General features: G+C 36.6%; 2 protein-coding genes across 2 annotated transcripts; one reads left to right on the top strand and one right to left on the bottom strand.

Moving 5' to 3' along the window:
- Nucleotides 1–266: 266 nt before the first annotated feature.
- Nucleotides 267–27,671, top strand: TFB1M (transcription factor B1, mitochondrial). The gene is made up of 8 exons (XM_032184317.1): nt 267–353; nt 892–1,082; nt 2,648–2,799; nt 6,050–6,158; nt 7,871–8,022; nt 12,166–12,285; nt 23,889–24,016; nt 26,704–27,671. The coding sequence occupies exons 2-8, from the start codon at nt 950–952 to the stop codon at nt 26,954–26,956; spliced, it is 1,047 nt and encodes a 348-aa protein (XP_032040208.1). The 5' UTR covers nt 267–353; nt 892–949; the 3' UTR covers nt 26,957–27,671.
- Nucleotides 15,518–18,942, bottom strand: CLDN20 (claudin 20). Its single transcript, XM_032184318.1, has 2 exons — nt 18,729–18,942; nt 15,518–16,850 (listed from the first exon to the last, which is right to left on the bottom strand). The coding sequence occupies exon 2, from the start codon at nt 16,759–16,761 to the stop codon at nt 16,102–16,104; it is 660 nt and encodes a 219-aa protein (XP_032040209.1). The 5' UTR covers nt 16,762–16,850; nt 18,729–18,942; the 3' UTR covers nt 15,518–16,101.

The following is a 27,671-nucleotide window of genomic DNA, read 5'->3' as shown; positions in this document are numbered from 1 at the left end:
ACCAGTCTGTGGTTCCTTAATTTATGTACACTGCTTTAATAACGAGGCACATTATAGAAGCTAAAGAACTTTTAACCCAACACCTGCTCGAAGCAGATGAAGCACAGGCGCAACACGCCCCCAGCACGCGCCTACGAGCCCCCCCCCCGCCCCTGATCCCCCCACCCCGCGCATGCGCACTCGCAACACCCGCCGCCACCGGCCCCCTCCGCCGCACGGCGCATGCGCAGCCCCGCTTCTCCGTGAGCGCCACGGCCAACGGGGGCGCCGAGGCAGCACATGCGCGTCCGGCAGGCGGAAGAGAAGAACGAGGAGAGGAGCTTCCTGTTCCGGGGCAGCTCCCGCGTGACACCGTAAGGGCCGGCGGCGCCGCCTGGCTGCTGCTCGGGGTCTCCTTTCCGCCACGGCGGAGGGAGAAAAAAAAAAAAACGCTTTGCGGCTGCACCGCGGCTCGGCGCGCAGCACCTGCCCGCGATCCCTCCGCCACGGCCACGCTGGAGCCGGTCGCGCATGCGCAGTCGGGGGCGCTCTGTTATGGGCGAGGATTGCTTTAGGGGGCGGGGCTCCGATAGGCCCCGCCCCCTTGGGGAGGGGAGGAGAGGGGAAGGGCTGGGGCTGAGGCAGCCTGCCCTTGAGGGCTGAGGCCTTATTTGCAGTTAAAAAACAGTAACTAAAAGCTCTGAGAGGTCTTGTTTTGCCTCCTGGCTTGTCAAACCCACACAGTGAGGCTGCTGCCCAAATCCCACGTACATGTCCTCAGTATAAGCACTGCGTACAGTAATTAAAATGCTGACAGTTGAAATATAGCACCCATGTAACGATGCGTGAATCAAGTCTCACCTTGTAAGCTCTGCCAGGCTTTTAATGTCGACGTATTTTAATGTATTGCAGGTACTAGAGTCAGCTCTTCTTGGTTTCTGCCAGGGGGAAGGAGCAGGAGCGCTGCCCTATGGCTGCTCGGGGGAAGGTGGCTGCCTTCAACCTGCCTCCTCTGCCAACCGTTGGCGAGATTATCAAGCTCTTCCGGCTTCAAGCACAGAAACAGCTTTCCCAGAACTTTCTGCTGGATTTGCGATTGACAGGTTAAATGCTTACAGACTTTAGCTACTCTAAAACATAGTATCGTGGTTTTCCTCAGGATCCAGGTCCTAGCTAAGGAGGCGATGTTTGCATGATGACAACTGTCAAGTTTATGACAATCAGAAGATTACTTTTAAAAGCAGTTTTAGCTTAGACGACTTGATTTCACTTGTAAATTTATAGAAAATGTGTTTCCTTACAGAGTTAATTATGGAATAATTTTTAGGCAGAAAGCATATTCCTATATGAAATGTGAGTTATCAATTCAAATGCAAAAGTCAGAGCCTCCCTAGTACTGTTTCCATTGAGTTACTGTCATTTATAAGTACTATCAAGTATTAGCAAACTATTGTCAAGCTTTGATAAGTTACAAGTAAATTCAGTTTGTAAGTTTGATTCAAAAATGAAGGATATTTTCAGGTTATTATGTATCATAAAAAGTGTAGTAACTGTGTGTTTTAAAAGGTAATTTGTCTCATCTGTTAGAAATGTAGCTCTTTGAATCAGTTACATTGTTCTGAGCAATTCAGTTTTCTATAGCTTCATCTCAGGTGACAAAGATGGCAGTGTTCAATTCATAGAGGGTTTCTTTACTATCCTAGTGGTGGCTGGGTTTTGCAATAATAAATGCAGTGCAGCTTCATGTATCTGATGATTTGATTATGCATTGTGAATCAAGTGATAAAGATTGAGGATGTGAACATAAAACTCAGTTCCCCATCATGAATAACCAGACTCTTACTGTGGAATAAAACTGTATGTGTGGGTTTAGGAGTACCTTATAGGTAGGCACATTTTCAGATATCTCTTGTTTTTATTGCATATTTAGGAGGCTTATAGACTGTGCAGTATAATATCCCTTATCATTCCATTCCTTGCTTCCTAAGAATGTCTTTTTTTAATTAGCTACATTTTTAATGCTTAATTTAGTCATTTTTCTATCATTAATATGTTTTCCTTCCAGTCTGTAATCAGTTTTTATGTTTTATCCTTCCATCTGGGTACAGGAAGGAAATGTCCTTTCCTTATCATTTAACTGCCTGCCTTTTTATAATTACCAGTTACCTGTATTCCAACTTTAACTTTACTCCAGCTCTCCCTTTTTGCTCTCTACATACTGTAGTCTTACTAGAACTTGACTGTATCCTTTTTGCTTCTTAAATGTCCTTGAAATAGGTATTCTGTAGTGAAAACACCTTTGTAAAGATAAGTAGTAGAGACTTAAGGTTGATGAAGAGAAGTGCTTACTTAGAGGAAGAGTAATAGTACTGCTGACCCACAGATGAAAAATAATATTCTCTTTTGATTTGATTCTGCAATAAGCAACATTGTAAAGAGAGTAAACTGAAAATAGCCTTTTTTAAAAAGTTGATTGTATCTTTTAGCATGAAACAAATCTGAATTCTGTGCAGTCTAGCAGGCATGTGATCATTTATGTGGGATGTGTCACTGTTTGTGTCTACTCTGAGATAAGCATGCTTGCACTTTAACAATAAACAATGAATTTATCTTAGTGAGCTGGATCCTTTGGAGAATAAAGGCTTAGTATGTTCTTTATGTCTTGCAGACAAGATAGTGAGACAAGCTGGCAAGCTGAAAAATGCTCATGTTTGTGAAGTGGGCCCTGGGCCAGGAGGAATTACCAGGTCTATTCTCAATGCTGATGTTGAACAGCTCCTTTTAGTTGAAAAAGATCCTCGATTCATTCCAGGATTGCAGGTATCAACTGTAGAATGATTTGTGGTGTAAATGTATGCATAACATTGAATAAGAACAGTTTAAGAACATGGAAAGGTTCAAAGTGTCCAAAAAAAACCAACAACCAACCAAACAAAAAAAAATAAAATTTTGCACCTGTCTTTGAAACTGATACAAATTCACAACTCAATGTGGTATTTCTGAAATGCTGTCTACTTGTATTGCTATTAAAATGTCAAGTTTATAGAATTTGACTATGTAGACCTAGCAAGAAAAACAGCAGCTAAACCTCATCATATTCGGCTGTTTTCATATGCTTCTGAAACATCAAATCATAGCAATTTGAATGGCTTTCCTTATATTGCAGTTTAATGTTTTCTCTAAAAATCAGTGGTGAGAAAAAGTAACTAGCTCACTTGAGAATGGCTACCATCTCTTTGTAGGACATTAATAATTTAAAATATCAACAAAATAGTTCCTATCCTGAAACCTGAATATGCATGTAATTATGTCTTTGTGGATTTAGCTGTTGGTAATTTACAGTATACCACATATACCTTATGAAGTATGAACACATAGTGTTTTCACTTTTCTTGAACGGTAGCAAATCTGCATTTGCAGTTTAGATTTCAAGAACTGCTTTGGGATTGGAAGGAATTTGAGGTTAAACGATACTGACATAACAGATTTTTATGTAGTTAGACATCTTTTCTGGTCTCCCAAAATGCAGCTACTGAAACACGTGCCTCTGAATGAAAGTGTGCTTTTCAGGATCTATAATCTTTGATAGGTAATCATATTTATTGTTCAAGTGAGTTAACAGCAGTCATTTTTCGTTAGCCACCTCTTCACAGTAGACATAAATATGTCTGAATGAGGTTGTGAAATATAAAGATGCTAAAACTCAGCACCTGTGAACATGAATGGACAAGAAATATATTGCATCCATTAATGTTAAATTAGATGGTATTTCTTTTTGTTTCTTTCCCCTCCAAATAGGATCACAGAATCACAGAATTTTTTCTAGGATGGAATGATTCTTTCGTTTGTGACAGTGTGGGTCATATTACCTCTTTTTTTTCTAGTTTCCCATTAAAAGCTGTATCAAAATTTGAATGCTTATAAAAGGTTTGTGATTTAAGTAACAAAATAAATCAGAGATTAAAAATACAAATTTGAGACTTTTACTTAAAAAAAAGTCTTATACTGAAAAAAGTCTTTTTCAGTATTTATAAAATCACTGATGTAAAGCATACAGCATTCTTCATTGACTGTTTTTCAGGCGGTGATCTCTATTACAAAGCTGAAGTTGGGGTCCTCTTTACTGCAAAATGGAAATATAGGAAGAACATATGTGTACAGAGTGACAGTTTGCACAAGCTGAGAGTCTGTCAGTTCTGTCTCACCCTATGCTATATGCCCTAATAGTTATTAGGCTGGAAAGATTTACCAGGAGAAAAAAAAAGATGCTCTCAGACAGAGTGGCTTGAATATAGAATTCTTCCAGAAAGACCATTTCATTTTTTTGAACTGTACCCTTTGTTTTCTTTATGCTTTTTCACTTGTGTGCAAAGAACAAGAGGGTCTGTATAATGGAAAATCACTTGGCTCATGTGCTTGGTGCACAAGAGCTCCTGGAACCATGCTAGCTGTACACATTGGCTTTTAAACGGAGAAAGTTTCAATGAGTTTCCTCAGACTTTATTTCAAATTAGAAGTATACAACTGTGATTTTCTGCTGAGAGGTGTGTTCTCAATGATATTAAATGTGATTATAAAAAAAAAAAAAGAACATATGTTAATAATCCGTTATTGTGTAGGCAGCTGTCTGTTTTCTCATGTTCTGTTTTCTAAGTTTATTGATCTTATATTGCCTTTCATCATGTTACAGCATTTATGACAGATTCAAAGAAAGATTTGACAAATCATGGCAGATTAGTGAATATGTATGCAATATAATTGCTAATGTAATGCTGAAAAAAAACATTAAGTAGTTTGGAGTCGAGGTTAGATTTATTTTTCTAGTTGAAAATAATTGCTCTTAAAACCTGTAGGAACACTTAGTTTTTAGTTAAGCATTTTTAGTATTCTACACAGAATAGCTATTTTAGCTATTTTGAAGTTAAAAAAAAAAGAAGTTTTACTCCAAAAATTTTAATGAAAACATTTTCATGAACATTTTCATGAAGTATGAGAAAGCAGCACTTTCGTTTGGCTCAGAAACTTGTGAAACCTCTGTGCCCCTTAGCATATTAGCAGGATTTAGACTGAAGATGGAACTAACAGTGATGAGCAGCTTATTTCATCAGCTAAGCCAATAGCACTTAACTATTTATGCATTTGGATTCTGCACAAAAGCAAACTTGCTCTTTAAGCCATTTTTCATTATTCTGACTGGTAAATATCCCCCAAAGTCATCTTTGTAAAAATTGACTTTCCTTTTGAATTATTCTGTTTGTGCATAGTATCATACTATAAGAGAAAATATGGCACTAAAAATTGTAACAATTTTGTTGTATAAATGGACACCAGAAATGAAAGAATTGGTCATCAGACTGCATCTAGTTCTAAGCTGGTATTTCACCATTTAAGTACCAGGTAATTTGCAGAAATAGGATGGAGAGATGGGATAGAGAACATGGTAGATTGTGAGATGTCTTACAAGATACAAAGGGTTGAGATTTCCTCTACTGCTAGGTATTCATACAGCCTGTTGTTTTGTAGAACTCCTTGGTTTCTAAAGGTTTGAGTTCAGACTACTTCCGGGAATATGAAGACAACCTTCTTTATGGAAAAGGAAAGAATGGCTGAATGTTTCTACAGTCTTGTATCACATGTAGCTAAAATAATAGACCCTAGGTAGACCCTACGGGGGCAGACAGAATAAACGTTTTGAGCCTTGTTTCCATAGGTAATAGATCCAACAACTTTTCAATACCTGCTCTTTGCATTAGCACTTAAATCAGGTGGGGTTCTCTTAGTGGCCTGGGGCTTGTTAATCATCCTTGTTGAAGAGAATTTTGTTGGCCTTTTTAGCTTTAAATCCTCTTTTAGGAATTCTGCAGCTTTTAGGCATGCATTGAACTTCTTTCATTAGTGTTCTCTTTTTGAAGGTAAATACTTGTAAGCAGTGTGCTCAGTTTGAACTGTTACTCCTTTTTTGTATATTGAAGATAAACATATAGCAGGGGTTTAATTCTTACTGTCGCTGATGCTGGAAATCAGTGTGGTTAATACTCACTGTAGATCCTACTTGCTTGCTTACAAACAGATGCTGTCTGAAGCAGCTCCAGGAAAAGTGCGCATTGTTCATGGAGATATTCTGACATTTAAGATGGAGAAGGCTTTTCCAAAGCACTTAAAAAAGAACTGGGAGGACGGTTAGTATTCGGACTTGGTTCGTTTTATGTTTAAGGCTTCCAACTTACTCTTTAAGTTTGGATATATAGCTGGAGTTCACTCAGTGCTTGTGTTGCTCTCTTCAGATACATGTTGAAGGTAAGGATAGAGAGTGGCTAACTTACTTTCTAGAAAGAAACAGTTAGAAAATTGTCATCCTCTTCTAAGACTGAGCAGAATTTGTTTGATACTTTAATCAGCGTTACTACTGCTTAATATAATTGCTTTGCTGTTATTTGCCTTAGGGCGTCCTGACTGTACAATAGTAAGTCTTGGAAAGTATAAAAGCAAATTAAATTGTATACTTGCTTCCTAGCTTCTTCCTCTTCTGGAACAAGACAGAAGCAACCACTGTTGTCATTCCACTAAAGACACTTCTGTAGGTTTCTCAGAAGCCTTTAGGATTTTCTTATTATTGCTTTAGCTTCAAATAAATATATTTGACAAATGTAGAATCCAATCAGAGATTTATTTATTTACTTACATATTTTTAGATCTGAAATTCTCACAGGGCTTGATTTCACCTTCCTTTTGAAACGTGTAACAGTATTTAGATAAATTGGAAATGACCTCCCAGGCTCCTTTTCCAAATGCCTTAATTTATTGTAAAGTCACTGTCTGCAGTGCCTGAAGAACAGTAAACTGCTTTCTAATGTAAGACATAAAAGACTATGCCACATTATCTTCACCTTTAAAAATGCCTTGCATATTTGCAAAGGTTTCACAAAACTGTGACCAAATGCATATGTGAAGGTGTGCAGTTTTAAAAAATTAATGTTTCTTCTACATACATATGTTATTCTCGTCTTTGGAGCTGACTAATTACTAGTAAGATATACTTTTATATTATACTACATATATATAATATTGTTGCCATGTGAAAATCTGAAAGTCTGGTGGATTTCAGAAAGTTTAGAAACTGCATAATAAGTAAAATGTGCCCAAGAACCAGCTGAATTTAATAACATCATCTGCCAGCCACGTCATTAAATGCTGTAGTATCTAAGAAACTGCAACACTTTATTTTGTCCACCTCTACTGCTCTCCTGCGTAGAGGTGAGGATCCTTACTAATGAAGTGCCTGCTTAACACATACACTGATGCAATACATAATTGAATGATACTTACAACTTCATATGGCTAAGGAGCTGTGCTAAGCCTTGTGCTTGTTAGAAGACCTTTTGATTTCATAGGGCTCTATACAAAAGGAGAGCTCTCTTCATTTTGAGCTAAGTGATTGTTTGGGGGGTAATGAAGACAGTAAAATGTGTCTGGGAGTAACATGTTGGACAGAATGATGAGTGTGGCTATTTACTCTGTACCTGATAGTTGTAGTTAAAGATCATTGAATTGTTGTCTGTATGTCTGCTATTCTGAGTATCTCAGCTGAAATCTACCGAGCAGCTGAAAATCAGCTGAAAGTTACTGATTTATTCTAATGTAAATGAAAACCAGACCTAACCACTTTTTTTTTCTAGCTAATTACCATGAACAGTAACACCGTTTTGTCAGCATAAGACAAGCATAAATGGAAAGGCATAATTTTGATGTGGCACAATAAAAATTGTTTTCATAGTTTTAATCTAGATTGATAGGCACATATCTTTCTGAAGTACTCATTCATGGCAAAATCTTATCCCAGACATTTTGCAAGTTGTTTATTGGTTTTGTTTTTCCCATCAAATGTTAACAGAGCCACCAAATATTCATATCATTGGGAATCTACCCTTCAGTGTTTCAACTCCTCTAATCATCAAATGGCTTGAAAATGTTTCCAAAAAGAATGGGCCTTTTATTTATGGCAGGACACAGATGACACTGACTTTTCAGAAGGAAGTCGCAGAGGTAAGATGTTACCATTTTCCCAATATTTAAAAATGATAAATGGAACAAAACTTGGTTGACATGCAGCATTTTGTTTAAAAGTTCAAAAACATTCTTAGTTGCCTCAAAAAAGAGAGGAAAATATTAGTTCAGTTTTTAACATTGAAATAATCATCTGCTCTGATCTTTTCACAGCGCATATTTTTTTTTATTTATGATTTCTTATAGAGGGTTATATTTTCTTAAGCTACTTAATGTGTGTGTTTTTTTGTCTGATTTCTTCAACCTGAATAGATTCCACAGCACTCTTCTGTCCTTAACTAGTTTCCTTCGCTTACAGTCATTCATGCACCATTTCATATCGTTTTTTTAACTTATTTTATAAAAAATAACAAAAGAGACTTTTTTGTTATAATTATGAAAGTAGTATGCCTCTTACTTGAATCCAATTTGATGCTTAAAGAACAATATATATGAAAAAAAGTAATTGCACATCAGTCTGAAGACTGAATTTCCATCTAATTAGTTAGTAATAACAGGTTTTCTCTATGCAAGCTAAGTGTTTGTGTTGGTTTCATTAACTTTACAATTAAAATTCTAAAAATAAAATTTTACTGTGTTTTACTGTGTGTAAATTAATAGTAATTATATATACAAGTGTCTATTGTCATTTGGGGTCATAGAGAACCATACTGTGCTGTCATTAATGTAGCCCTGAAATCAAGCTTCAAGGTGAGTACTGAAGTTGTTCCAGTAGGTGGCTCTACAGAACACCAGGGACGAACATTTATTATGAAACGAGCTGGGGTTCTTAATTCACTTCTGAGCTCATGTGGTTACTGGCATTAAAAAATGTGGTTCCATTTTCTAGAAGGACTTCACGTCATCTGAGATTATATCTTATTGCAAGATATGGCTCACAGACTGATACAAAATGCAAAGTGATGATGAGTAAAATACAACGATTTGTAAAAACAGTGGAAAAAGTGGCCTAGTGCTGAGAGCATAAATGGACTTTGTGCTTTATATAGCTCTAACCAGCTGCATACACCACTGGTGACATGTAGATTATAGTGCTTCTGCACTCAGCATAGATCAAATGAGATGCAAAACACCATGCACTCTTAAGTTCTTTGTGTTTAGAAAGTGAAGTTAAAAACACTAGGAAATTGAGTGATATGTTCAAGGTTGTGCAATGAATCAGTGTTGTTGTTGACTTTACATTTTGGGACCTCCTGATTCTTGTTCTTATGCTTATTCAAGCAGAGAGCTTCCACTGAAGACAAAATTTTTCATAGTTCATGGTTTGTGTTTCCATAATTGGTTTGACATAATGAATACTCCTTTGGGAAAAGCTACTTGGTCTTCTGATTAGGAGGAATGGTAATGAAAACCTGTGCCTTTTTTTTGTGGTCTTCTGAAGTAGCTTAGCCATTGTGATTTGGCAACTACAGGCATATTCAGTACCAGCAAATACAGAACAGTTTAACGCAGATAATAAATTAGATCTTTAATTTTCTACTAATATTTTGTGTATCTATGGATTTACATTTCTGAAAGGAAAATTTCTTAACAGCTTGGTGTCCTCACTGGTCCCTTCTAAGAACCTAAATACTAAAGAAAGTCTTGGTGCATACATGTATACCGTGCAGTTGGTGGAAGGGTAGCCTGCTGTGATGGAATGGACCTATGTGCTTCGTAATTAATTAGGATAACTTGATGTTAACAGTAAGAAAATAAAGGAGTGTGCCATGTTAATTTGCAGTCAAGCTAGGTTCTACTATTATAAAAGGTTAAAATATCTTTGAATCACATTTGCGTTTCTCTCTGGTGTTAATTTCCTGCTTTTCTGTTTTCTTCTAACAGCAACACTGTCATGAGTTATGTCAGCATAGGCCTATTACTACTGAACTCTGTGTTTGATATGATTTGATTAAACTGTTGATGAAAACCAATAGTTATGTTGTTATATGCTGAGTTCTGAGGCACATTAAGGAGGATAAGGCCAGATATCCACAGCATTAAAATTATGTTTGCAAGTGTCAGGCAAATCATTTTGCCTCTATAGTTTATTTTTGTAAAATCAATCCTTATTTTGAGGAAAAGATTTTTTACTTTGCCACAGGTTACTCAGTACTTCACCTCGAATTTGGTACCTGGGCTGGATACTTCCTGACCATTAATATGAGTCTTATTTCAGTTTAAATGGAAGATATTTGTTAGTCTCTAATATTAAGTAAAACTGAGCACAGAGTGCAATTCATCTGAACTGCTCTGCCAGTGCCATCTGAGGGCTGCCAGGCTGGGTGATAAGCTGTTAGGCATTTAGAAGATTGGCATGTTAGAAGAGAAGAATACTTAATTTGGGTCTAACACTGCTGTCTATTTAGAACACTAGAAAAAAGACACTAATCAAGTGGGAAATAGTTCAGATTTTTGAACAGCAAACAAGAAAAATTATCACGTTTTCATAATTCTTATAAATTGAATATAAATATATTCTAAAAATAAAAAAAAAGGCTTGTATACAAGGATGTGTTTAAAATTCCTTCAGATGGCCAGCTTTGCCAATCTTAGTTCTTCACGTACATTAATTCTTGTGATGGATTTTGCAGATTCATTGATAATGGGGTTTTAATACGTGCTTATGAAAAGCACAGTTGTATTGGATAGCTTACTGGGTAAAAAAATAATAATAATAATCCCTGAGGTACCTTGAGAGGAGTTGGTAGAGAGCACTCCTAAAGAGATGTCAAGTACCACCTGGGCTATATGTTCTCAGCATTTTTGGGTTCATTGAGAAGTGCCATACTCAGGTATGTTCCTGCAGATGAGATGGAAGTGATTTGAAATGTTACTGCCCAGACTTGGATGTTGCTAAGTTATCCCTTCTGTAGCTGAGAAGTAGGAAGCCTGAGGCTTGCTGTTTTCATGGAGAGTAAGAGTAGCTTGTTGAAATTGTGCTGTCCATTTCATTTCAATTGCAGAGGTAAAGGAAGTGCATATCTGATTGTTAGACTGTAATGTGGTGCTTTTCTTTAAAAGGAATAACGACTGTGGCACATATATATATAATAGGTTTCCTCCAAAATAAAAAATGAAGGTAGTTTTAAATGCTGATGTAGGCAAACAGAATCACTAAGCTTTCTTTCTGAGAAGTCACTGAAAAGTATTTTATTGGTTCTATGCTAACATGTGAACTGCCTTTTAGGAGACTTGTTGAAAAAAAAAAGAAAAAAATCTTCAGCAATGTGTATAATTTATTTTTCAGACATAATTTTAATAAAAGTGGGAGGATATCATGAGTATGAATTTCATGTGAAGCTGCATAATGTACAGATGTTAGCAGATACACAAATTGACTTTTTTTATTAAGTTAATGATAAATAAGAACAGGAATCTTCAAAAATTTGTATCTATATAGTTTCTGTAATGTTTTCTAGCATTTGAGAGTTGTTTTACTGGGGCTTTTTGTGTTTAATAATTGTTTGTGCTAGAAAAACAGAAATAATGTGAAAGTGTAGAAAACCTCCACTCTCTGGGTGACTTTTTGACTATCTGTGTAAGAAATCCCTTGGGAAAACTAGAAAACTGCTAATTTCAATTGTAGGTATTAAATGCTGGTGTTGTTAGGTATCTAAACTTATGTAAAGTAGAGTGAACTTACTTGCATATATAGTAAACATACTTTATAGTGAAGAAATTTCATTTGGTATCTGATTTTGAGTTTATGGAGGTTTGGTGTTGGAGAAGAAAGAAAAATACTTGATTCAGAAAGAGTGGAAGGAAAGTATGTAAGAATACCATCAGCCAGTGGTGTTCAGTTTGAATTCTGCAGTCAGAGTGTTTCAGTATTCTCTTGTGCCCATACAAAATTATTTGAACACTCATTAAGTTCTGCAGAAGTTCAAGGAGCTCCTTTTCATGTGCATTTGATTGAAGGACTGAGGTTGTAAATTACCATGATATCTTAATGAAATGCTATTACATCAGAGGAAAGAATTCCAGATGAACTGGGCATAAACTCTGATGTGAGTTCTTAAGAATTAATTTTCTTTTTTAATGTATCTTTGTCTTTGATTATGCTGATAATCAAGCTTTAATCTAATTGACCACTTGGTCAATTCAGTTTCACTGATTTGTGCATTTTTGATTCTTCAATAGAGGCTTACAGCTAATACAGGAGGCAAGCAACGTAGCAGACTGTCCATCATGTCTCAGCATCTCTGCACTGTTGAAAACCGTTTCGTAATACCAGGTCAAGCCTTTGTTCCAAAACCAGAGGTAAGTTTGTTTGTTTTTTGTGTGTGTGTGTGTTTTATTGTTAATTTTTCAGACAGGTAATATATCTGATTTTCAGTTCAGCATCTCTGTACTACTAAGTAGAGTGGTGTGTTACACCTGTAAGTGAAGCGTACATGGTTCAAGAAGATACTTTTTTGTTTTTTGGTTCCTCAGAACTTGGCTTTGACCTTCAAGTTTTATCTGTAAGATCACTGTACTTCTTTGGGTGTTTCCGGAGAGGGTGATATAAATTTAGCAATAGGATAGTCTGCTAGGATTGGAGCATACATAGAAAGCCAGTTATTTTGCAGTTTGCAGTTATGAACAGTTTGGGAACTGTGCCTGGAAAATTTGGTGGGTCCTCTGAAAGACCCTGATAAATAAAAGCTTTTCTTATGTCAAAGATCTCTAATTTTACCACATGTATAATCTTTACATTTCACCCTGCTTATCTTCAGTATATTTAACACCCTCTTATTCGCTATACCACTTAGTCACCTACATCCTACTCCCTGTTTAAAAAAGTAACCATCTGATCTCTCTCCTGTCTGCTTTTGAGAGGAGAACAGTGGCTTTGCTATCCTCTTATTTACTGCCAGATTTTTATTAATAGCCATTAGGATTACAGGAATCAAGAATGATATATTTAAACTAGATTTTGGATGTAGATCTTTTTTTGTTTGTTTTTGTAAAAATGTGTGCCTGATACACTGAGTGGGGTCTGTGTGCCCTAAGTGCATGTGGAAATCTACTTTCTGCTTCTGAAAGATCCTCTTGAAATGGTTTGTTCACCTCTTCAATAAGTCATTCTTTCCCTTTATCACAATCTCTCTCTTGGTCTTTTTACTCCTCAGACTTCTCTCTTGAGAACATTTTTAAGCCCATTCCCTCTCTCTTACCACAGTGAATTTTACAGTCTTTTGCTGTGCATATTTTGATAATGGTTTAAAACTCTTTTGGTATTTTTTGAGCAAGTAACTGTCCAAACATTAAATTATTATTTGTGACAGCAGTCGGTTGTGAAGTAAACTGATCATACGTAAGACCTTTTTTTTGCATTTTTTTTTTGTTTGTTTGTTTGTTTTGCCATCTCTTATCTTTTTCAGAAACAATTTCAGGATTCCATCCAAGTGCATGAAATAGTGTTCAATAAGGCCCAAATTCCAATTTTGTGGTGATTGTTTCTCAAAGGTGGCTGTGATTTGAGAACATAGTAGAGCTGTAGTGAAAAGGCTCCTGCCATCTGTATCTCAGAACTGGGAAGCTCTAACCAATACTCCCATTTTCCTATATTGAAAAGGCCTCAGCTGATTGAGGGAGAGGGAAAACTCACAGAGATGTGACAAATATCTCAGTATAAGCAAATCCTATAAAAAGGGAGTACCATTAAAGGCAGGCATGTATTAATTCAATATATTTTTTTGATTTAAAGCAAAAATTGATTATATTGCAAAAACAGGAAGTATAAGCTTTTCAGGTGGTCCTGGTTACAGGTGCTCTATATTTTGTTTCTTTCAATCTCCTGTTGTAGATTGACCTTCTGTATTGTCACTGTTTCACTTAGCAGTAGACTGACATAGTTTGAGATGTTACTGTTGCTGATAGAACCTTTGCATTCTTGGAAAACTCTTGCAGTGCATTGTCAATGATGCAGCTCAGTGCTTGATTTTTATTTCATAGGCATACAAAGACATTCAGGTACTTCTGCGTAAAGTTTTTAGAAAGAAAAATTTGCTGCTTATATAACTTAAGAATACTTCATTTCTCTTTTAGTATGCAATTAGTACATTTTTTATATGTCCTCTAAAAACATCTTTGGTTCTTGTTTTATAAATGTTTGTTTTAATTCACATATATTAGCAATGATCACAGCATAGTGTCATGTCAAGCCCCTTACTAAAGGTGGAGAAGCATGGTTTGCAGGAATGACTTGATTACCTCATTAGCTCAATGAATAAATATTTTTTAACAATACCTATGAACATTGAAACGTAATAGGTTTCTGGTTTATGGAACAATGCTGCACAGCATTGTGTCTTAAGCAAAGAAAAATGGCTTTTTGCTCATGGTTAATTCTCCACAATACTAGCTAACAGCTGATGACAATGTTAGGAATAGTACAAAACGAGCTCCTTGATGAATAGATAGGAAGCTCAAAATGGCCATGTAACAGTAGTAATAAAAGCAAGATGAAGTTCCATTCAGAGAATATGGGCAGTAGAACAAAGACTCTTCACATTATTAGATGTAGAAAGCATTTCACTTTCTAAAATGCTGTAACAGAAGTTTTTACTTTCTCTGACAAATTAACTCTGTATATAATGTTATATTACAACAGTGTAATGTTATATATATATATATATATATAAAACAGTATAATTTATACTGTTCTTATGAATTTCAGGCTACTAACATGGGAAGTGAAAGTTGTATATAGATACACAGAATACGTATCAATTGGATTTATTGAAAGACTTGTCTGGAATTATCATATTCCTAAATGTAGAGGCCTGCATCATGGCCCCTTACCTGTGCTAGCAAGTTAACATCAAGTTGATTTTCATTTGGGAAAGCATTTTGGTAGGACATCCTCTGCCAGTGAGCAATAAGAAATAAAATCCGTGTGTTGAAAGAAAAGGTTAAAGGATCCAAGATTATTATTCAAAATAAGGGAGTTAACAAAATACCTTTAAACGAAGCAGCAGTTTCTTTAGCATCATTGTACATTACATTTTACAGTAATGGGATACCTGGGTGTGGGCCTGCAGTGTACCTTAGTGGAATTATTAAAAGCACCTGTGAAATTCTTCTAGAAGGCCAGAAATGTTCAAGACAATGGATGGTAGCTGTAGTATCTGAGCTGGTAAAAGTTAATTTAAGCAAGTGTAAGCCAGAAGGCTTCCAGATTTTTCATGTGCATAGTTTGCATCCTGTGCGCTACAGTTTACAGATGTTTTCATAGTCTTGGTTACATTTCTGTTGTACTGCTCATTATGTAGTGATAGATTAGTAGCAATTAGAGAATGCCCAATAGGCATTTCTGTAACAATAATAAAGGAAACCCGCAGCAGGTGGCAGTTTGAGGCGGGAGACACATTTTTGGCACCATCTGAATAGTACTGCTGATTCTTCATCCTGATATGCAAATAAACAATGCAGCTAAGGTGTGTGGGGGGGTACAGGTCTTTGTGTGTGCTTTTTGTTGTTGTTCTTTTTCTTGCTTTGTTTTTTGGTTTTGATTTGTTTGCATGGTTGGTTGTTGTTTTTTTTTTCCTTTTAGGAAATCTAGTTACCAAGACAATTTGGAACTGATAATGAAAGGCAAGTGTGCCTGTTGGTTAAAGGCCATTCAATTGGGCTTCTTGGACAGAGAGGTGTTTTTTGTTTTTTCTTTTTTCTTTTTCCTTGCATCATAGAAAAGGAGAAAAAGTAAAATGCTCTATAAAGCATTCTATGTTACTGATAGCCTGATTTGATAAATAGATTGTTTTTAAGCATCTTGGCTGTAAGAAACCATTAATTGTGCTGTTGCTTATGTTGAAATAATTACTTTCTATTCAGCAAATGTTACTTGGAAAGTTGAAAAGAATGGTTTGAAAAATCAACTGAAAAGTACTCTTGCAAGAGGCTTAAGCATTGTTTCCTATCACATTCTTTCTGCTGATCTCACTAAAACCAAAATACCTTGCATAAATATAATTGCAGACTAGATGTAAGAAAATTCAAGTGTTAGACATTCTTTAAAGTAATCAAACTAATCAAACTACACTTAGCATACAAAAAAAAGACCACCTCAATGAATAGAAACAACTATATTTACACATAGTCCTTCAAGTTGTAACCTGCATTGTTCTCCTGCTGTGTGGATGGGAAATGCTGCTGCTTTGGAGGGTAAATCCATGCTCCTTGCTGCTTTTTGAAGCAGGAAGTGCAGAAGATGACACCTGCGACAAGCAGAAACCCTGCTGAAATGAATCCTATATAAACTGCTCCTCCTGGTTCATGCTTACTGCTTTCTGGAATGGTCTGGTCCAGGAAATTTGAAATGATTTCTCTTGTGTACCACGATGTCGGTACTAATCCAAAGATTCCCGCAAGAACAAAGCAGACTCCTCCAGCAAAGCAAGTGTGACTTTTGCTGTCAGTGTCCCCTCCCAGTTTTGTGCATTTCATTCCAACTGTAGTGATGCAGATGCCAAAAGCTGACAGGATGCAAGACAGTACCATGGTGGTCCGTGCAGCCTGGATGTAGACGGGCAGTGAGAGGACGGAGTATTTCAGGGTGCAGCTAAACATCCCGGTGCTGTACCACGTGCAGTCCATCCAAAGTCCTTGCATCTGTGTTATAGCTGTTATGATATTGGAACCAACATCTGCGTTTACTTTCCAGTTTGGCAACAAGGTGGCTGCGATGTCTCCAAAAGCACCAAACAAAGCCAGCATAAAGGCAAAGAACTGCAGACCTGCTGATGCCATGGTTAGCTGCCGTCCCCTTTTGTCTGCCCGTTTCTCTCCTGTAAACGTGTGTAACTGGTTGGCAGCTTCGTAGCCGGGGCTGGAGCTGTCTGTGTGATAGGGAGGAAGGGGAGGAGGGGGAGGAGAAGTGCAGCCAGAAAGAAAAAGAAATCAGCAAACAAAAAAAGCTTGCATTTGAAATCAGAGCTATCTGAATGAGTATCTGAACGTGACCCTGCAGCAGATGAGAGCAGCTGCATGCAAGGCACTTGAACGTAAATGGTGACAAATGGACAGCGTTAGCATGGCTTGTAAGAGGGGGCTGCTCTTTCATACATGATTAAAAGCCATCAAACAAAACTTACTTTACTGGAGTTGCACTCAGTAATCATATACAGATTGCAGGCTTACTAGACAAATACACATTTTGAATGAAATGTTAGAAACTTGCAGGTTAGAAGCCATTGTAGAAAAACACATTGGTGAAAAATATATTCTACTCTTAATGCACCTTAAGTGTGTTGATGGATGTAATTGTAGCTCCTGTTGACTGTTTTTTAACAATGAACATTGTTATATTTTGTTTAAAGTATAGTTCAAAGCAACCCTTTATTTCAGGTCTTTAAATATTGCTGTTCTTTTCTGTAGTAACTGATCCCAATTTTCATGTTTTTGAAGAAGAATAAGAAGGTGCTTAGTTTTTGCAATATTTCATGGTTAACTTACATAACTAACGTTTCTGAATCACTGTTTTATTTTCAGCCAGTGCTTCTCAGACCTTGACATAGATCAACAGTCTTAGCAAGTGGATTATAAGTGTGAATACGATGTGTTGTTGTCTATAAAATAAAATACTGGTTTTAATACTGATAAGGATCAACTCAGTTGTGTAAGTGCATTTTTAATCAGAAAGCTACTGGAAATAATTTGCAAATTTACCATACAGTGGAAGATTTAAAAAATTGTTTAAAAAAAAACAATCTTGCATAAAGGATCAAGTTTAATTTGACAGAGTAAAACATTTGGGTAGTAGGATGCACCTGTGAAGAGAGAACTATTGGTGTTAGATCAGTTGGACCGCTGGGATAGCAAATGAAGAAAAATGGTTTGAAACCAGTGATGAGGATTTAAAAGGCGTGCAGACTTTTGAGGGGGGCTATATATTTGGCAGTTCTTGTTTTTTATCGGCATGATAAAGAAAGAGCAGTCTTTATGCTTTCACAGACATTCTGTCTAAATAAGACCAAGTTTAATGTTACTGTTCAGTATTGTTAAAACTTTTTTGAAAAGCCGTAACAATAGGGATAAAGTTGAATTAAGTGGAGCACAAAATAACAGTGGCATTATACTCTTATTTCACCTTTTTGTACATAGAACTGCAATTTTTTGACCACTGTGTCTTTAGTAGCATTACATATCAAGTAATTCTCTAATTTTGTAGTGCAGTGTTAGTAATAAACTAGAATTTATATATTTTACTTAATTCAGGTAATTGTTTAAGGATGTGCTAACTCTGTCCAGCATAAACATATGTATATATCAAATGATTATAGTTAGGGTGAGTATGTTAACAGCTACTCTATTTAAAAATCTTATTTCCAAGTCTTTCCTATTTCCAGATCCCTTTGGTTTGTTCAGTCTGTGTAGAGTTGCTTTGGCAAATATGTATCATTTGCTGTATCAGGCCCATGGGAAAGAGGTCTTATCTTTCTTTTACAGAAGGAACTGACATGTCTAGGTAGTTCAAAATCACTCAAAAGCATAATCTGGAAGAGCTAATTAGGATCTTGAGTTAGCCTTTTTATTGCATCCTTTTTAAAATTTCAGCATTTTCAAGCATGCAAACAAACCCAAAGCACTGCAAATGGTAATCATATATTATAATTAACAGGGTGAACTGATTTAAGGGCATGATAAATTCAACTATAAGCACTGTAAATGTAATAAAATACACAGTTATCATACATTTCTGTTTGTGTAGCACTTACTGCTCGATGTGAGGTCTGAGATGTTTTCTTCACTGTAGATGTCTTGGAAAAATGCAGTTTCTCTTGAGTGGAACTGTCCCTTCTCATATAAAACTGCATTGGCGTGTATTAACAAAATTTCTTGGAGTGTTGTTTTTTCTGTTCTCTACAGCAAGTGCAGTACTGTTGTTTGTTCCCTCTCTTAGTTCCATCTAGCAGAGAATAAAGGACTACTTTGTTTAATGAGTTTTGTTTGACAAACACTTAGTAAGGGAAAGCAAAGAGATTATAGAGAAAAATACATGGAGGCCCTTCGTGCTAAATACATCATGATACCCAGCCTCTATGATGAAAACTGTAAACAGTGATTAAAAGGTGGAGTAAAATCTTGATAATCCAGAAACCATAGATTTATGAATTCAGGGATGGGGGTAGGTAGGATTCATTTAAGTTGATCTGAGAGCTAGACAGTTTTCTTTTTTTTTTCTTTCTCTCTCTCTTTTTTTTTTTTTTCATCACATATAATCTTATTATGAGTTTAAACTTCCTAGGAAAGAACTATGCAATGTATTTTAATTTCTAATTGGAACAGCAGCATATTTCCATTCAGCTACAGGTTTTCCTCATCTGTCCTTGATAGCTTTTGCCTTCTGTAGATCATCCTTTACTTTGTTATCATTCTATATAAAAGAATGAAGGAATAAAGCTACTAATAAAGTTTACATGGTAACTGCAATTTATTGGTGAAGTGGCCTCAACAAGTCAGTATTAGAAATTGAGAGGCCGAGAGAAGTCTTGCTGCGTACAGCAGTGATATAACTGTAGGTTCTGTTTCTGGCTTTCAGTTTCCCGTGTTCATCTTTGTGGTGCAAGATTTGGAGGATCAAAATTATTTTATTTTCATTTGCTAATGAGGAATCCCTGGATTTGTTTCTTTAGACATGGTGACGTTTAACAACTTGTCAGCTCTCCCATCTGAGGGAAGCTTCTCAGTTCCCAGGCAGACACTAGTGTGATGGTTCAGTAACTGCAGTATGAGCTAATATCATGTGTCCGTTCTGACATGACATCTTTAGATGTGCTTGGGGTTTTCCAGCTGGTCAAGAACTTTCTTACAGTACTGGCCAAACTGGTAGAAACTACTTTAAAAATCAAAATAAGCGGATAATATATAAATGCTGCAGAAATGTGTAATGTCTCATAAGTCTATTTGGGGTTCTTTGGAGCAGTAAGAGAATGTGTGGATGGACCACAGTGAGATTTACTTACGTTATCAGAAAGCATTTGTGATGGCCTTTCCAAAGTTCTTGAAAGAATTAAATGGTCACAGAGTAAAGTAGAAAGGTCTTTACAGGGGAGAAATAGTTGGTTGGAAAACTAGATATGAATAGATGGGTAGAAATAAATGGTCAGTTTTCGCACTGACTGGAGTTTAATTTATTAGCGGAATTGTAGAGTGAGTCTAAGTAAAACCTTGTGCTGCATAACATCATCAGTCTGTAAAAATGTGAAGACTGTTCTGAAGAATGTTTTGCTCATGAAAATTTTGAGAATAGTAAAGATGAGATTTAACTCTGAAAAATTGCAAAGGGAACTTTATAGTACTACAGATTTGATAAAGTAGCAAATTGAAGTGAAGCATTAATATAAATGACGCAAGGGGAAGAACACGTGCATCAATAGTTGAATTCATTAATCTGTTTTTTTGTTTGTTTGTTTGTTGTGTTGTGGGTTGGTTTTTTTTTGAGTTTTGTGGTGAAATTCACTGTGGTACTTTGTAAAGCCATATCTTGATGGCTCCTTGCTCCATCAAAAAAGTGGTTGGTTAGTAAGGCAATCAGAAGTTTTAACTTCTGTATGAGAAACAATCTAGTGCCTTTTCATCCTGGAATGGTGCTGTTTATGAGAAGGGCTAAGCTAAAGCACTGAGAAGTCCAAAGTATGATTGGGAAGGAAAATTCCATATTTTCCAGTATGATAAGAAGGAGTTGTATATTAAAAATAGCAGATGGCACAGCTACAAATTGAAAGAACTACGCTGCCTCCGTGCATAAACTGTAAAACCTTGTCTCCACACAGTACAGGGAAATACACGATGTTTGCAGGCATTCAAAAGCAACTAGACCAAATTCTTGGTAGAAAAATCCCTTGAAACTCGTGAATGTGAAGACAACATTTTAAACTCAGCAGGTCCCTGTCCACAGATTGCAGGAGAATGGGCATCCTGGACAAGTTTTGCTGTGTGTTTGACCTGTTCTGGGTACTCTTCCTCTGTACATGTGCGTGCTGCTTATTAGACTTGGTTCAAACCAAGTCTATGGTTCTATGGTTCAAAGGTTCCAAGGTTGAAACTATGATTCAGCCTTCGAGTTGAACCATACTTATATATCCTTAGTTTACATCAGAAAAACAGCAGTGCCTTTGCTACTTAAAAAATACTTTGGGAATGATTCTTAACATGTAGTATCAGCAGTAATAAACTTTTGTCTGAAAGCAGTTTTGACCTTTGTTTCTACCACTGCTCCTTCTGAAGAAGCAGGGAAGGAAACCAGATGAAGATGAGCACCGAAGGTGTGAAAGAGATTATCGTCTAAATTGTAACTCAAAAGCACAAAACATTCAAGGGACTTTTTCAAGCCCTGGAGGTGACATGAGCCTAGTGGCAATGGAGTTAAGTTGTTACAAGGCTGTTGCACAGGAATTAGATTATTGCTATAAGTGCAGTGCTGCAGTTATTTTCTGCTGGAAAGGAACCAAAATGAAACCCTCATGTCAGAAGAAGACCGCTATGAGACAGATGTATCTGGTGTTAGATCTAACATTTGCCTGTAGTAGACAGGTACAGTGCTGGTACTGAACACTCTGTTGATGAAAGTGCTGATTTAGGACTGTCTTTTAGGAACTCACACGGTCTGTTTTAATTAAGTGTAATAACTTTGCTTAGGTTTCAGTTCCCTGTAGGAGAAAATTACAGCTTGGAAGGGGATATGTGAGTTTTCTTTTGATAAAGCCTTGTTGCGGATACATGCATTGCCCATCATGAGACCTTTATGTTTAACGATTAGTAAAATTGTCTCATTTAGGTTTATTCTAATTTCAAGTGTTGATTTCATGAGCAAGGCAGCAGACTGAATTAAATTGTGCTGTCACGTGTTCCTCCTGCCTTACTAGAACATGAACATTCCTTGTACTCATATACTGAAACAGTAAGGGAGAACAGCTGTTATGCTACTGACAGTTCAGGATATACCAGTAGGATAACTTTCATATTCATTATTTTATAAGAATGGAGTATTATTTTGTAAATATTACGAATGTACTTGGTGGGCAAAAGGAGTGTTACCAATAAAATTATCCTTTAAGAAAAGATAACATTTAATAAAATGAACTTGTGCATTCTAAGTGCTCTCGTGAACTCCGTTTTGGTTTTCATAATTCTTCTCTCTGTTTTATGCATATTAAAAAGGTTAGGGAAAAATAGCTTGTGTCATTGTAAAAGAGCGGCCCATTACAAGGAAAAAGCTTTGCCCTGTATCTGTTGCTATAGCTACCAGGCAGCTTTCCTGGGGTCCAAAGAAAACCGTGTCTGCAGTGGAACAAATGCTGAGGAGTGCTGCGTTTTGTTTCAGACGCAGAAATTATTGCCCACTGGCCTTGAGATTGCAAATTGAGCTTTTTTTTACCCTTGAATTCTGCGCTGCTTCTAGATTGTGTTCTTCTTTCCTCTCCCTTAGAATTTTATTTTTAAAGATGCAGGTCCTGCTCTCAACAACAAAAGTGTCTTCATACCTCACTTAGGAGCAGTTCTGCAAAACTGGGGGGGCTAGGAGATCCCAAATGGTCTCTGGTGGTTTTCTTGTCCCAAATTTTATGGGGGAAAGGTATTTTTATATTGCATGATAAAAAAGTAGATAAACATCCACATATGTAAATAAGCCCTTAGTGTTTCTGTTCAAGGAGTTGATTGTGTGAAGCATATACATGTATTTATGTTTCTAAAAGATCAACTTTTCAGACACTCGGTGTGAACACAAGCTTTCACTGTGTGCTGGTGGTCTTCCTGACAGGTAACAGCCTGTGACAAGTGTAGAAGCACATGAGAAATTCAGAAACTGCTTCGCAAAAGCATGTATGTGCATTTCTCTGCATATTCTGTATGTCAGGTTTTGATTTGTCCTCTCGCTTATACATAAGCTGTGACTTTTTTTTAATTATTTTTTTTAAACCATTTTTATATTTTAGTCCTTCAAACAATTTTTCTCTCTTGGTCTTGACCCTCTAGCTTACAGAAAAAGTGGAGAAGTGGAAAAAAGCATTGTCTGAATGTGTTGTTTTTTTTCAGGGTGTTTCAACATAATACAATGTCGCTGTAATTGCGTGACATATTGTGTGTGTTTTTATATGTACATCTGTGTATATAAAGTGTACATCTGTGCATCGAAGGCAGGATGTTGTTTCATTCTGTTTTCAGACACAGGGGAAGTGACAGGTCTGTGAACCAAGCTGATTTGAGAACTATAAAAGAATAAACAAACTTGAAAGAGAGATGTGTGGAAGCATTCAACTATGATTTTGGATTAAGTGTGATGGAACACAGTGTAAATACAGACTTCAGTTGTCACCTAAATTGAATGCAAATTTCTTTCTACCCATCATTCCTTTGAATAGACTAGATTTTTAAAATCTTACTGTATTGAAAGGTAGGTTCTTGGCTCGCATTTTGCGAAAGCCCTAGAGCAGATGAAAATATATAGGGAGTGGGTTTGATTTCTAATTATAATACCATTTTTTTCCAACTGCCCTTCAGTCTGCAGATCAAATACTGTCTAGTAGAATTGTCTTGTGGAAGGATCTCAAGAAAGAAGTGCTAATTACTTTACAGATTACGTGGAAGTTGTTCTCGATGGAGAAGGTGCCATGGGGAAAAAAGTACGAAGGACTACTGGCATGTGAGCTAATTAGAAATATGTAGATAACTAAGAAAGACTAAAATTCTCCAGGGCTTTGAAAGTCAAGCCAAATCAAATACTATGACACTAGCCATCACACAGCTGTTACCTGTCACAATGTCTTCCTGTGTTCTGCCTGTTTCCTGCTGCCTCACTTGTTAACTCTAAAGAAATAACACCTCTCAAAGGACTACATCTACTCAAATATTTTATATTTTGCTTTTCCTTATAGGTGGATGTGGCTGTAGTGCATTTCACTCCATTGGTGCAACCAAAGATACAGCAGCCATTCGAGCTAGTAGAAAAAGTGGTTCGAAGTGCTTTTCAGTTTAGAAGAAAACACTGCTTCCGTGGAATTGAGTAAGGAACTTCCAAGAAAAATTCTCGGGCCATGTTTTTGTAAATGCTACTACATCAGTTGATAACACTTCTAGCCATGCATTTTATTTTATTCACTCCATTTATAGATGTCATCATGGTTCATCAAATCTTTCCATTTCAGAATGATTTTTAGATACAGAATTGAAAGGTGAATGTGTCTCTGCTTTAGCTGTAGAATAATTGCTCTGCGTTTCTGTTAGTGTAATTGAAGCTGTTAAAATTACTGGGATAAATTGGTGATCTTTCCAATAGTCTGTCTGTCTCTGATACTTTAAAGCAAATGGACAAGCAAACAAAACAAAACCACAAAATCAACATCATTTGTTGGTTGAGTTCAAAAATAAGTCTCAAAATTCTGAATTGAAGCTTGCAGTGTGTGGGGAAAGAATTTGATCTGTGGGAACTGTTACTTATTTCGAGGGATAGTGGCAAAAGGTCAAATTCTTGTTTCAGTGCCTGCCCTTGTATGGAGTTCTTATTGCCTCTCTAAAAAGCCCCACGTCTTGCTGAGAGAATTTACTAGGTTCTGTAACTGATGCAGGAAAACTTCTGTCTGTTCTCCAGGGGTCCTGTTAAAACTCTAGCACAGACATGTGTCTGACTTGGTATGGGAAAAGCCGGCTTTCAGCCTTGTGGAAATATGGGATATGGCTGGGGTGAGGTACTAGAGGCATATAGCTATAGTTTTGGCTAGCTGAAATTTGTTGGACAAGGTTTGGAAGCAGTTTAGAATTAGAGAGGATAAGACCTTGTTGAACTATATGCCTTATTTGTTGCTATTTTGAAGGTGAACAGAGAATTTTGCCTCTAGTTTTCAGATGGGGTAGTGTTATATTTTTTCTGCCTGAGGCACTGTATGATATTAATGTCTGGGATGTAAACATTTGATCAAAAGTGAAAGTTGCTTCACCTGTGCTAACGTTTGAGTATCCATTTGGAGGTGGTGAGAAAATGAGTTATCCAAACTGTCTGGGTTTGTATTTGATTTACTTTTTTTTTTTTCTTCATGAAACAGTGGCTTCAGTTGACAATATAAGTAGAAGGCGCACACAGTCAGCATGTGTATGTTATGCAGAATATTTGTGCCAAAGTGTTTTTTTTAATAAAATAATCGACTATTGTGTAATTTGAAATAGCTAATAAGCGCTCCGCATTCTTTTGCAGCAAGGAAGGCAAATCTGAATTTTTGGACATCACATAGTCCACAACAGATTAACGTGCTTTAGCCCTAGCATGCAGCAAAGAACCACAATCCTCTTATTCTTTAGTTGACCTGAAAAAAAATTAGCAACTTCTAGTGCATAATGGAGTTATTGCATTAGTTACAAGGTACTGTATAAAAACAAAAATCAGTGTACATCTGTGTGCAACTTCTGACACCTGAGTGAGACGTGGTATGCTGGATTAAGATACTAAATTGATGAAGAAAAATAGTTTGATTTACTGCTCATGTATGTTTATAAGATGGTTTGTAGTCTGTATGTAAAAGGTGATTAAATATATTTGGCTTGAGGAACACCTTTTAACTATTAGTTCAAAGGTGAGAATAACTTAAGAAAGGATCAAAATCCTGATCCATTTTAACTTTGCTGACAATGCTGCTGAAAATATTGGAGAAATTTGTAATCAAGGCCTTGTGGCACACTACTTTAAACCAGGTTGTTCCTCGAAATTCCATCCTTTTCTTGTCTTTTTAAAGCCCTTTTTAGCTTTGTGCTCTGTCTCCACCAAGAGACAACTTTCATTTATACAAAGCCTTCTGACTAGCTTGTCCAGGCAACCTGCAAAGCACACTATGGGGGCGTGGGATGTGCTATTGTATTCACTGCACAGCATTTTTAGGTCTGTAAGCATTTTTAGGTATGTAAGACAAAGGCAGGTAATTTGAAAATTGAGACATGCACATCAACCATGTGCAAATTTTCTGCCTTCCTGGCCTGCTGTAGACAGAATGATTGCAAGTAAGAGCTAGTCAGCTAGTACTTGCAGTAGTTGGCACTTTGTTAATGCATTTTTGCAAGACATTAAAAATCACTTGAACTAGTATTATTATGATTTGGGGAACTTGTGAAAGAAAGATGCTAATGTGTCAGGTCACAGAGTACGTGAGCTTATCTGACCATCTGTGAACAGTGACAGAGCGGAAAATGAAATCTAGGACTCCAGGCACATCTTCCATATTAAAACATGAACAATAATTAAATATTACTTTCTTCCTCCTTTGCTTTTTTTTTCTGGCATTGGAATTACACTATTAATGACAAGTGATAACAATATCTGGCCCATTGGAATGATACATCCTAAAAAAAAGTCATGTGCAAAACAGATCAGGACAAAACAAATTTGAATCTGTTGTTGCTCTCTAAATATTAGGCTAATTCCAAGAAGGCTCTATGACAGCATCCATACCCAAAAGCTCTTTCTTTTTTTAATATTTTGAATCATGAGCATATAGCATGTGTTTAATGTATAAGATATGCATATACTTTCCCATGTTGTTATAAATTGCATTTGCAGAAAAATGGCCCTTGTATATTTGCATTTGGGTAGACAATGGCCTATATTAAGAGTATGTAAAAGCCCAAGAGAACTTTGCCTCTCTTAGGGGAAACTTAATTGTCTGAATTGTTTGAACTTTTCTTTCTGCTCTTTGCCCCTGCCATTAGGACCTTGTTTCCTGAAAGTGAACGTTTGAAAAAAACAGAAGAGTTGATGATGGCAGCAGATGTTGATCCAACTCTGCGTCCTTTTCAGCTGTCCATGTCACACTTCAGAAATCTGTGCAATACATACAGGAAAATGTGTGAGGAAGACCCAAGCCTTTTTGCATACAATTACAGAGAAGAACTGAAGCAGAAGAAGCGGCAGCATTTACCTAAAAGTACCAGTCAGACAGAGCAAACTGAAGAGGAACATTAGCTGCAACAGCAGCAAACTGAATCTGGATTTAACTCATTGATGATGTTGACTGGTGTTGACTTGCATATTCCTACATCTGTTCAGGTATGGAAGAAATACTTTGGAAAAAGTGGTGGAGAGGGCTTTTCCATTTTATTTATTCATTTAATTCAGCTGTAGACAAAAGTTATAGGACAGTCCAGTTACAAGGTGCCTACAGGTGGTTCTTGCTTGAGGGGAATGGACAGAACAAATACCCAGAACAAGGTATGTTGGGAGATATGTAATTAAGTTGGAATAATTAAGTTTGTATGAATGTGAGTGCATTATTGCAACAAAGAAAGTAACAAATTTTTCATACTTCAGCATGTAAGAAAGATGTTGTTTGGGGTTTTGTGCTCTTTTTATCTGGGAAAATCCTACTGTGCAGAGTAATTTAAAAAACAAAACCAAAAGCCTTGTATAAATATACTCAAGTGACTGGCTTACAGGAGGATAAAGTGCACAGATTGCCTCAAGGTCTGCTAATACTCTTCTCATGTATACAAAAGCAAAGAACTTGGGATTTTAAGCTCTAACCAGAGAAAAGCAGCATGATAAAAAGTAGAAAACATGGCTAAGTACAATACTTGTGTCTTTTACTGTACAGGCTGGTAGAGAAAATAAAAAATACAGTCAAATAAAAGATTACAGGCCAAGCTTTGTTTTTTGTATTTACACATATATATAAGTATAA

The sequence above is a fragment of the Aythya fuligula genome, chromosome 3 (assembly GCF_009819795.1).
Source record: "Aythya fuligula isolate bAytFul2 chromosome 3, bAytFul2.pri, whole genome shotgun sequence".
Lineage (NCBI taxonomy): Eukaryota > Metazoa > Chordata > Aves > Anseriformes > Anatidae > Aythya > Aythya fuligula.
This window is presented reverse-complemented; position numbering and strand designations above follow the sequence as displayed.